The sequence below is a fragment of the Aythya ferina genome, assembly GCF_964211825.1.
Source record: "Aythya ferina genome assembly, chromosome: 3".
Classification (NCBI taxonomy): Eukaryota; Metazoa; Chordata; class Aves; order Anseriformes; family Anatidae; genus Aythya; species Aythya ferina.
The window spans coordinates 20,983,973-20,996,120 of record NC_140298.1 but is presented as its reverse complement, the minus strand read 5'-3'; the positions used below and the strand labels follow the sequence as shown (position 1 = coordinate 20,996,120).

Here is a 12,148-nt window from a genome sequence, read left to right as displayed (position 1 = left end):
AAGACGGGGGTGTAGGGAGGGGGAACAAACCGATAAACAAACCCGCGAGTCGCGTAAGTCGGAAAAGAGGCTGTTCTCAGCGAGCTGGCGGAGCAGGGTGGAAAACGCACACAGGCACCAAAAAAAAAAAAAAAAAAAAAAAAAAAAAAAAAAAGAGGAGGGAAGGAGGGAGGGAGTTAGGGAAGAAGTGATGGGTACGGCAGGGCGCTGCGGCACCGGGGGAGGCGCGCACGTGTGCGGCCGGCGGCGCGCAGCCCCGAGCCCCGGCAGCGAGCGGTGCTGCTGCTGCTGCTGCTGCTGCTGCTGCTGCTGCTGCTGCTGCTGCTGCTGGTGTTGCTCCGGCCGCCCGCCTCCCGCCGGCTGCTGCCTGCGCCCCGCGCCGCATGCACCGACCCACCCCCGCCCGGGCCGCTGCGCTTTTTTCGCAGCTCCCTCCTCTTCCTCCTCCTTCCGCCGCGCTCCGCCAGGCAGCGCCGCCGCCGCCTCCCCGGCAGCAGCGTCCCGGGGCCGAGCCGCGCCGCTGCCCCCCCCCCGGCGGCTCCCCCCCCGGCGCCCCCCGGCCGCGGCGCTCCCGGCGAGGAGGGGACGGGTGGCGGCAGCCAGCATCGCGGCCGCGCGGGGACACGGCCCTTTATAGGGCCCTTTATAGGGCCGCCCCGCCCCGCCGCTCGCCCCGCCGCGGGGTGACGTGGTGGGGCCGCGGGGAGCCAGCCCGGGGCGCCGCCGCCCGCCGCCGCCGCCTCCCCCCCCGTGGGGGGCACCCCGCCGCCCCGGCTCTCTCCCCCCTCCTGTTTAAAAGGGAAGGCTTTGAGGCTGCTTGCGCCCGGTACTACATCGGGCCGAGCGGCAGCGCTGCTCCAGAGGAGTAACGGAGCCGGGTGGGAGCCCGGGCGGAGAGCAGGGAGCGCCCCGGAGGGACCCCCCCCCGCGCTCTGCCCCTTCCCTTCTCTGCACGTCCGCTGCCCCTGCCCGGCAGGGAGGGACGAGCAGCGTTTGCTCCTTCCCCGAGGTGTGCTCGTACCTCCTCGCCCGCACTTGACAGGAGCTCTGGAGCCCCGCGGAATGACTCCGTCATTCAGTTTTTTCCGCTGCCTCCTTCGGCCGCAGCGAACATCGCAGGCTCGGGCCGTGCAGGCAGCCGGGGGCTGGTGCTGTGACCTCGGGAGGACGGCTGCACCCGGCTCTGGAAACATCATTCCTGGGTCCACTACACATCCCGCGACTTCGTGCCGCGAAGCTCTTTCACAGCCCATTTATCAGCCCTGTTGATCAGCGTTTACTTTGTAAAAAGTTTAGGTAGCCTTTTCCTTCCCCTCACCCCTTCTGTCCCCAAAGCCCCCTCTGAATTAACGTTCCTCTTCCTTCTTGGTGCATCTGCACAGAAAAGGTCTTCCTCCAAACCATGACAGCCACGGGCTGGGGAGGTCACGGCGCTGCGGTGTGCTGCTTGCATTGTGCAGGATTCCCCCACGGAGGAGTCCTGCCAATGCTGCCAAACCGCAAGGAAGAGATGCAGAGAGACAAAGGAGCTGAGGATATATATTTACAAGTACTGTGCACATGCAGTTTTTGGAAATAAATTTACTCTTCATCCTTTAGAAGTACTTGGGTGTGTATGGCACTTGTCACTGCGAGGCTGTATCGTCCCCAGTCCAAGAGCTAATGGTGCTTTCTGCCTAAATCCATGAATTCCTGCAAGGCCAGATTAAACGTCTGGGCCACAACATCACATTTTTACTGCTGTGCATGTCAATGTCCAACTCCTACTGACCTCAAAAACACAGCTGCAGTGAGAGGAATGGCAACGTTTCCAGAATTACTCAAATAAATAAGCAATCTCAACATGTAGACTCAGCTGGTTTCACTTCTGCAACACACCTGTACAAAACCAAGGGGACAGTTCCTTGAGCTGTTACATCTCACAGCTCAGCTGACTTCACTGCTCAGCTGACGAACCAGCGCTGCAGCACAAGGTGCCTCAACTGCAAATACTTCTAAAGGAAAGGCTTATTGAGTTATTTCCTCCAAAAGCTCCAGCAAAACCCATGGAGAAACACCTTGCTCTAACCCCATGGCCCAGTAACAACACTTGGCTGCTGTTAATGCACTGCCCAGTGCTTGCCTTGGGGGCTTCTGAGCAGCCCTGGGGACAATGCTCGACACTTTCCTGCCCTGCCAGATCCCCCCAGATTCTTGCATTTGTTCAAATTTGGAGAAAAGTAAACACACACACACACACACACACACACACACCCCTTTGCCATCTCTTTTGCAAGAAGCAGCCCCATAGCCTGTAGGACTGTGAAGATGGGGCTGTGCCTGGTGCTGTGGCAGTATGGGTTCCCCCTGCAGCCAGAGGTGCTGGAGGCCCAAGCTCCACAGAAGCCCTCTGCAGAAGTCACCAGGGATGCCTCCAGGCTGACAGCACACCAGGCTGACTAGGTTTTGAATGCTGCTGCGATTCCTTCTGATTTGGCAATGTTTCCTCAGAAACATTTTTTTTTTTTCCTAGTCCCTTTAAAACCCATCTGTTTTGTTCACATTCAAGGTGGCCTGTTTGCTTCTGTTTCTGACTCTCTCAGTGTGACATGGGGTGTCAGGTTTACCCGGGTTCAGATCTCTATTTTGCCTCACTGCTGCAACAAAGCTGAATTCCCTACAACTTTCTGGTATCACCATGGTGATGTTTTTGCCACGCAGGACTTCCTGGGAGCAGCGGCACAGACAGGCTTTGGCTTTTCTGTTACGAAAGCCCCGGCCACTTGAGCTAAATCCCCAACAGCTGCAGCTGGCCCATCGCACATGCCTGAGCTGCTCTGATTCGCCCCAGGAAAGGACACCTACCTACTCGCCAAATCATTAAAACGCACATTGGCGTCCATAAACACCGACTTTCCATTTTGCAAATGGAAAATATCTGGAACATATACATCATGATATACACACCATGACTTATCTGATCTCACTTCCCAAATCTCCCCGCTGCACGTATTTGTCTCTCCTCCTCCCCAGGGTACAAGCCTCTAAATGGGTGACAGCTTTACCTCACTAAAGGAAGCATTACACAGAAGAGGCTATCAGAGATTACCAAGCCAAACTGCACGCGCTCTTCAGAGCTGGACAAAGAGCAATATCACCAGAACTTAATAATCACGTGCCCTCCACAGGTAATTCAGCTTCCACTTTTTACCTTTAAGTTTCAGATAGCTGTCAAAAGACATCCTAATCACAGCTTTGTGTGTTATCCTGAAACACTCTTTATTTTTATCCATTTCAAAACAGTTTGTATTTAATGAGCACCCGCTAGCTTCAAAAGCTGTTGGGATTACCAGGCACTAAAGCTGAACTAACCCTGCACTTGCCCATTCTCTCTACGTCTATGAAATGGACTTACCCTGTGTGGCTGCTGTCAGTGGGAGCTTTGTAAGTCAGAAAGCAGGAACTGGCCCTCAGCATTTACACAGGGAAAGAACAGAACTCATCTGTTCTAGAGCTTTTAATTCAATACAATACCGTCTTTTTATATATTGATTTATTTTTTTTTTAATAAACAGTAACTGTTTATTAGAAAAACAGGGACACCTGGAAAGTTACTTCACTAAACTTAAAAGTTTCATGTTTCCTATTAACTTAAAAATTATGTGGTCAGGATTTTACAATTTGTGGTTTCTTTTTAGATTGTTTTGGTTATACGCAAATGTGCTGTGCAAAATACAAAGGCAATAATCTTTCTAAAATTGCTGACGACCAGGTCATTAAGTAAGGTGGCCGGCCACATTTTATACACTAAAGAACACTGTTAGAAGAGGAATAACTTTTAAAAGTTAAGAGGTGACTTTTGTAAACTCGCACACTGATGACGACTGTAGGATGCTTGCACAATTAATTCTTTGTGGCATGCACAGAAATCAGCAGCAGTTGCTGTGGTCATGCAGAATCTCAGCTATTCTGATGCAGGGTGCTAGGCAAAAACTTTTGAATTCTCCTTTTTATAAAAGCACGCATAAGAAGGTTCAACTTGTAGAGCTGAGGTGACACCTAATAAAGGTAAGGCAAAAAGGAGATGACAAATAATGGAAAATTTTAATATATACACCATAATAACCCTCTAGATTTTTCTGTTTATTATCTTTACTGAAGTACAAGTCCACACTTCTGTGCTGTACATTTCATTACTGTGTGCAGTAATGCCTATATGAATTTTGAGAGCAAATCCTGCTGACCTTACTAATACAAGCAGCCCCACTGCCGCGAGGATTGCATTTCACACAGCCCCAGCCCCCTTCTGCAACGCTCGTGTTCCAGAAGATAATGGCTACTTTATATAACACACTGTTTAACACGCAAGACTGCTATCCATATATACACATGCATGTGTAACTACTTGCCAACTGGCAAATCGAAGGTATGTTTCTGATATGTATGTGTATATATATAAATTAAAGTGGAATACATACATACACGAAAGTTCTCATTCCCACAAACACAGTCAGTAAGCTCTGTGGAAATGACCACAAGAGAACTGTAAACAGGATATGGCCCAGAAAGCCATTCAGGAGGCTCTTCTGGGATCCTGTGGAATGCCACCCCCTCCACCACCGTATTACAGTAAGCAGTAATGTCCACAAGGCAGTGTGCAGTCTGTATTTAGAACTGTACCTTAATAAAATACATCTAAATGGTACTACGAAAACAACATCATCAGACAGGATCCCGATCCCAAGACACCTCAAGTCAATATTACTAAAATTTACAGGAATGGGAGGTACTGAGATATTATAGCTGGCCCTTAGAATAACTCTCCTGCAAAAGTCCAAGAATTCTACAAACAAAAAGGAACATGACCATTAGTCTGCATTTCATTGCTATGGTTATTACCCGTCTTATGGAGCTTGGATTTGACATCCTAGAAAATAACTCCCCGGTGGTAAAGTTGCCCACGCTCTCCAAAGAGTACTGCAGGACACTACGGAAATCAACACCATTATCAATGGGCTAAAAATTCCTATCCTGAAATATACATTTGTTTTTTAAAAAGGTTGCAAACACACATCAGTGCTGCATTCAAAGGCTTTCCTTCTTCTAACAGCCAATTCCCATCTTCAAATTAGTTAAGACTGAAGCCTTGATAAAAATTTCATGAATGCCAGACAAGTTCCGCCATGGTTATACCTCCCAGTTTGATCCTCTCATGTTCTCTTCCAAATCTGCTTGTCAGCCCTGGGGTTACCACACTAATCTTCTCTGTATCTTTCCAGTTTTAGTGTATGTACCACCAAAAAAAAAAAAAAAAAAAAAAAAAAGGCCTTCCTTAATCCTAGCACCTGTGGTTTTAATCACCACAGGAAATTCTGTTTCCACTAAAGTCAGTAAGATTTCTACTGTAAGTATCAGCAGAGGAAAATGATCAGGTTTGCTAACTAAAAATAAAAAATAAAAGAGAGAGAAATGCAAGCGCAGGGGTTTATATAACACAGGGTCTTGACATCTACTTACAGCAAGCATGACAAAGTAAAGACAGTAGGGTAGAAGTCATCCCTTTAATCTCTGTGTTTGAACCCCTGACCTGCATCTCTTTCTCAGTATTATGGCTGTTGCCTGCTATTTCTGAACCACTCCATGATGATTTGGGTTATGCCCCACAAAGTAACATACAAATGATACCTATAAATACTGTATTCCTAACAGAGCATCAATTGGAGTTTATTTCAGGAAATTAAAGTTATGCAACTCAAGTTAGAATACGCATCACTTTGCACTACAGAGGTTTAAGAAGATTACGTATGGAGCAAGATTAATTGGCAGCAAATTCAAAAAATGGGCCAGCCAATAATGCAATATTTTAACCCATAAAAAGCCAGACAGCCTGGGGACTGGAATCCTGGCTTCTTCACAAGCTGCTGGTGAAGTCCACACAGAAGGAAAGCTTTAGTGAGTTTATGCAGCTTCAGAAATGTTTTTCCTGATGTTTTTAAGCGACACACATTTGAGATAATCCCCATGAGTTTACAGAATGCAGTGCTTTGTTTCATATTACCCCAGGGGAAAAAAAAAAACAACACACATGCACTGTTAAGGTTTTCTGCTGCACTCACAAAACTAGTTCTGGAGAAAGTCTTTGTATTGCCTTTCTCTCTCCTCCCAGTCTCACACATTTTTAAACCTGCTTTCTATGCCTGGCTACCAAAACCAACGAAAACAATATTCTTGAGTGGCTCCATTTCAGTTCAGTTGGGATTCATCTCCCTATAGCAGAAGATATTTTTCTCCCTATAGCAGAAGATATTTTTCTCCCTATAGCAGAAGATACTTATATTCTAAGATACATATTTATCTTCTGCTATAGCTGAGATATTTATATTATCCTGAGGGCTGCTCTTTAAATGTACCAAATACTGGAAAATTTGGCAACCTTAGCTTGTAATTTTTTTCATTGTAGAAGTCTCCTTTCCCACCCTGCATTATATAACACATCCTTCCTTTACTTTGCAGCATCTTACGCTACCTCAGTAGGCAAAGAACATCAACTACAGCTTTCTTTCCCATCTGAGGTGCTACAGACCCATCAAGGCTATCAGATTTAGGCAAGTGCTCAAACAGATGCACATCTGCCAGCCCAGGGCTGACTGTGGCAGCCCTCCTGAAGGTATACCTCAAGAGGAGGGGTTTGTGACACACCCCTTCTAAGAAGGGAAAGAATGGCATTGTTCAGAAAAGATTTAAGAACAACTGGTATCAAGAGCAGGAGAATTACATGTATCACCATTAACTACGTCAGAGGACGATCTGTCCTCTGGACATCAACTTTCTCTGTCACAGATACAGGCTGACAGCTAAATGCCTACTCTCACAAATGTTAATGACGTGAGTGTTCAGACAACATTTACAGGTAAATTAAAAAAAAAAAAAAAAAAAGCACACAAGCCTATAATGCAGCTGTTAGACCCAGTAACAACTCGAATAAAGGACTCTGACTAATTGTGCTCTTAACCAATTACTGTCCTACCAGTATTGAGAAGAACCATTAGGAATAAAGCATGAAACAGAAGGCTCTTTTCCACTTATAACTTTAGCAAGTTTGGGGCACTAAGTTCTCTGTTATTATGGATAAATGCCGTAACTGTTTTAGCCAAATTTCCTTCATGAATAACAAGCGTATAAAGTCAGTGACATGTACAAGGGAATACAGAAAGACACCCAGAGCAGGTACGTACATTACTTCAGTACATTTCACTTGGTTCACAAGGCCATATCCACAGGTGACCCTCACAGCCACTCCTCATTGCATCATGGTTCGTTACATTGCTTCCTGAACTACCAAGGCTTCAAACAGGCTCCCTGTCTTTGACCTTCAGAGGCCAAATCCAGTGGATCACCTGCAAGTTGTCTGTATGTAGACAGCACGATGCATAAGGAGGGAAGGAATTATATACTACTTTCATACAAATTTATCACTAGTTTGGCAGGTCATCTTGATTACTAACCTCAAATAATGGTGGCAACTTTTTGTGACAACTATCTTAACACAGCAGCATACGGAGACAGCATGCAAAGCACTGATGGAATAAGAAACCAAACTTAGTTCTGTAGTACAAAACAAACAAACAAACAAACAAAAAACAATTTGTCATAAGGCAGATGGTCTAGCATTATGCTCCAACAGTAACTGAAGTGAATGAGAAACAAAGACAATGGTCTGTCTCTGGTTAAGTGCAGTATTGATGTTACAGGAAGACACAGAGGTAACTCATTTCCCTTTTTACTTAAACTATCTTTTTTACATAAAAGTTATTTCACTTTCACTTTAATTCTAGACAATAACACACAAGATTGTAGTAATTGCTCCAGCAATTAAAAAAAAATAAAATTAATGAACAGAAAACAGCAGTGGTACTGGCGGTCTTGGCCTAACCTGGTTGCACTGAGACAATGTCAGAAAGGCGTTCAATGTCTTGCAAGGCCGAGTCCCTTTGCTAACAAAATCTGCACAATGAATGGCAATGTATTATCCCCATGAGCTGGATTTGTTTGTTCAATTGTTTTACTGGAAGTGTATTTATACTTAGGTCTAATACATTGTCTGGCAGAGTAAGGAGCCCTGAAACGGATAATCTTGCCTGAAGGTTCTGAAAAATCTTCGTTGTCTCTCTGTCATGAAGTAACACCCACTTGAGAATTTTATGAAGTATCTTTTTAATAAAAATATATTTCTTTCATAAGCACATAACCAAGAAAATTTCAGCAGGTATTGTCAAGTACTCCAATCACCTAAAAAAAAACAGTATGCAAAAACACACTCTTGTCACCAATGCATAGCTGTGACATCTGTTACTTTTGAACTGTAAGCTCTTTGGAAACTCATGGGAATTATAAATTAGAAAGTCTTATCACCATTGCGTAGGTTGCTAACAACATGGTTTTGATCACTTTTGATCTCCAAAGCAGCACTGCAAGGTGGCAACTGCATGTATGGTAAGTGCAGGTATGTCAAATTCTCAATTACAAAGAAGAGTAAGTTGTGGTACCCAACCCTCTAATGAGGGTTTTCATTCAGAAGCCCAACTTTAGGCACGTTTTCTGAAATGGATGCACACCAGTATCTGTCCCTGAACGTAGGGCACTCAGTATAAGGCTGCCTCAAAAGAACACTGTTAGGAAGCTGCAGAGGTGGAAAAAAAGCCCAGAACTGCTCACTACATGTATTTCTGTCAGCAGCTTCCCACTCCGATACATCAGTGCCAACAAGCTTTGCAATTTACAGATCACTTGTAAAACAAAGAAAATCCTCTTTAAATAAATTGTAGACAACAAGAAAGTCAATGCAGTAAATATTCGAAGTAAATCATAAACATCTACAAACTAGAAAGCTTTTCATTACCATTTTGCATGGATCAAGCAATTCTTACATTTGTTTCTGTTCTGAACAAGAATGGGAATGTTCTTCCTGACTGGGATAGAAAAACAAAGTTAAAAGCAACAAAGTGACTCTATAGCCAAGGGCCCTTGGTCATAATCTTCAGGATTACATTCATAAATGTAGTTTATAAAAGGCTCAGGAATGGCTATTGGAAACTCCAATATTCAAATATGTTAACGTTTTTTTAAATTACAGCAAACAACCCTATGCTACCCTCATTCCAAAGGATGAAGCATCGCACCAACACAAGCATCTTTCAGCAAGTGCTGAAACCATTCAGTTCAACATAAGTCTTATTTCAACATCTCTTAAGAGAAAAAAGTGTTTTTTTTCTAAGAAGTATTGGCCACTCTGTGTGTAAAAAAGAATGATTAAGGAAAAGCCCTAATCTAGTAGATCATCTACAAAGGTGAAAACTTTGAGGTTTACATGCTGATAGAAACTAAAAGCCTTTGCATTAAGGGTAACAGTGAAGGAAATTAACGATCTGTTAACCAAGAACTTGCCCTGTCTCCAGTGTCTGTCATTGAGGTCCTAGAATATGTTTAGCATTTTGTTTAGCAGTAGGATCCTATCTATTAATTAAAGTTTAGGAGACTTCAATATTTAAAGCCTTCTCCTGGCCCCTCTTACTCTTTACCTCAGCAAGTCTTGAAGAAATCATTGAGCAATTTGCAGGGGCTGGAAGTAAGCAACACTGATGACTGTTCTGTGTGGATATTAACTAAGCCAGGACTCATTTCATAAGAATGAGGAGTTTGTCATTTTAAGTTCTGCAGCGTGGTGTGCCAGATGACTTCTGCCTTCCTCCCTGAAGACAGCTACTGAGCCAGCTCTGAACAGATGCAGCATTACAGAACACCTTCTTCTGGAAGTATCAGATAGTCAAAATACTTTTATGGACTCCAAACAAAAAGAGAGAAGAGGAAAGAGAAAGAGCCCTGTCTCCACTAGGAAGCAGCAGGGACCCCAGGCAGCAGCTTCCAGCCCTTTTGTTCTGCTCAACTTCTGAACTCCACGAGAATCTGCCTTGCAGCTGCAGAACTAGGACCTCTTCCCTCCATGTTTTAGCAGGGAAGACTACGTGATGCAGTAGCATCACACACAAGGATATTCTACGACCACTCCCAAAGTTTTTCCCTAAGAGCAGGCTGAAGAAAAGAAGGGAGATGGTCCATTTTTCCATAGGCCAAATCATGTTTTTCTTGCTGAGAAACTAGACGGGAAGAGGACAGGCATGGGAAGAGCTGACCCTATGCCTTCTCTTATTAAACAAAACCTTGTTACTTGCATGCAATCCATACAATATTAAACTCTACATACTCTGGAGTTGGCCTGAAGCCTAACAAAACTGGAACCACCCCATCCTTATTGGCTTTATATAGATAGGTACAGAAATATACAAAGTTAAGATGATTCATGCTCTCTGGAATGAAGGGCAGCAGCACAGCTTTGCTTAAGCAGAGATATTCATGGGAGCAGGCAAAATAGACTGAGAACTCTTGACGGGAAAAACTGCTAAATATTGTTCTTTTTAGCTGTTGAAAAGGAAGAATATTACTGAAAACGCTGGTAGGGAGGCAGGTGGGCCAGCTGATTCTACAAATGAGAGGAAACTGGAAGATGTCTGGGCCAAGCAAGGTTTAGCTCTTCATTTGCTAGTCAATTAAAACTGAACTTGTGAAATAAACCAGTGCCAAATGCCTAAAATTAAAATGCACTGCTTCCATCTGCCACAGGACTCCTTAGTTTATTTCTCTTTTAGAATTAGTTACCCATTGAAGTTATTCTAGGAGCTTCTCTGCATATGTCACAATGAAAGGACAAGCCGCACTATCAAATTTATAAAATTATCCCATTGAACAAAAAATCTGAGTAGTATGCCTCTTAAAAGGCAAGAAATGCTTTGATTCTATAGGCAAAATATTTAAGCACTGCTATGCACTTTAAATGGAATGGGAGCTCAAGATGCACACAGTTAAACACCTGAGTATTCTAGAAGTATTTTGAAAGTAGTCTGAAGTTTTCATAATCACCTCAGGATATTGTAGTTTCTAAGAAAAACTAGATTATTTTTCAAGAGTTTGATCTCAGCCAGAGACTGGTGATATAAACCTAGAGACCTACTCTAGATTTAAAGGTGCTGATGTAGTTTTTCCACACAAAGTAACTAAAGTCTGCAGAAAGAAAGCAATGTCAGATTAGACTATTATGCTGTTTTATAGACTCAAGATTCATTGTAGTATATTTTTGTATTGCACTAATGAGATGCCAGCTCTAGCTGAACAGCTATACAGATGTCTAACCTTCAGAAGCTGGGATAACCATATGTCAAACTTCTGTGGTTTTGCCACTTGATATTTTGGGTGTATGCCTTCATTTGTGATAATAAATATCAGGCCACAAACTAATGTCTACTCAGATATCTAATATGTTTAACACTCAAAGCAGCTTGAAAATCTAAACATTTCTGCTGTTAGCTTGAGTTCTCCTCAAAGAATTATGCTACAATATATACCAGATGAATAGGCTAGGGATAACGCAACCACTGCCAGTTGTTAGGATGGGTTTCTCTCTACCATTTTGTATGTATATTTTTTATGCTGTAAAACACACACAGTTCAATCCCTCTGCCTTCCTCAATGCCTTCGTTACAAAACTTAAATACACTGTCTTACCACACATTTCAATGCTGAAGACCAAAAATTCAAGTTGTATCTGTAGACACTATATATTTTTAAATATCAATTCAGAGGACCTAAAACATTCTCTTCACATTGCTATCACATTTCTGCATTTTTTAAGTTAAACTACACAGCATCAGACAGACAATCCAACTAGTGAAGGCAGAAGAATTCAGCCTCAGCTTCTCGTTTAAAACTCCTTAACCACCATGCTATTCCATCTGTACTCACATGATTCTATATATTTGTATTATGTACACTGGTTTCTACACCTCTGCAACCTAACCACCTATTAGGAGAAGCTGCTTAATCAAAGTGAGTAGTGTTATACTGATGTGTGTTTTCCAAAATTTGGTATTGTTAGAATATGCACCTTAAAGGAGGGGCTTTTGTTTGACCCTTGCAGACCTGAGGAATTAGCATTACAGTTGACTAAATCCACAGGATGCATCTTGGAGGTCTGGCTCCCTACTGAAAAAGACCAGAACACTGGAACTGCAAATAAACCAACACTGAATACAATTCTATGCAGTGTTGCTAGAAAAGC

The 12,148-nt window shown here is 43.5% G+C and overlaps 1 protein-coding gene across 1 annotated transcript in view; it reads right to left on the bottom strand.

Moving 5' to 3' along the window:
- TGFB2 (transforming growth factor beta 2) overlaps positions 1–1,253 on the bottom strand; it is a gene marked incomplete at its 5' end in the record, with an annotated part of 72,993 nt that extends 71,740 nt beyond the window's left edge. The window contains one exon of the mRNA XM_084514995.1: positions 1,022–1,253. Coding sequence (XP_084371121.1) covers positions 1,022–1,253 — 232 coding nt within the window. The remainder of the gene's footprint in view (positions 1–1,021) is intronic.
- Between the last annotated feature and the right edge of the window lie 10,895 nt (positions 1,254–12,148).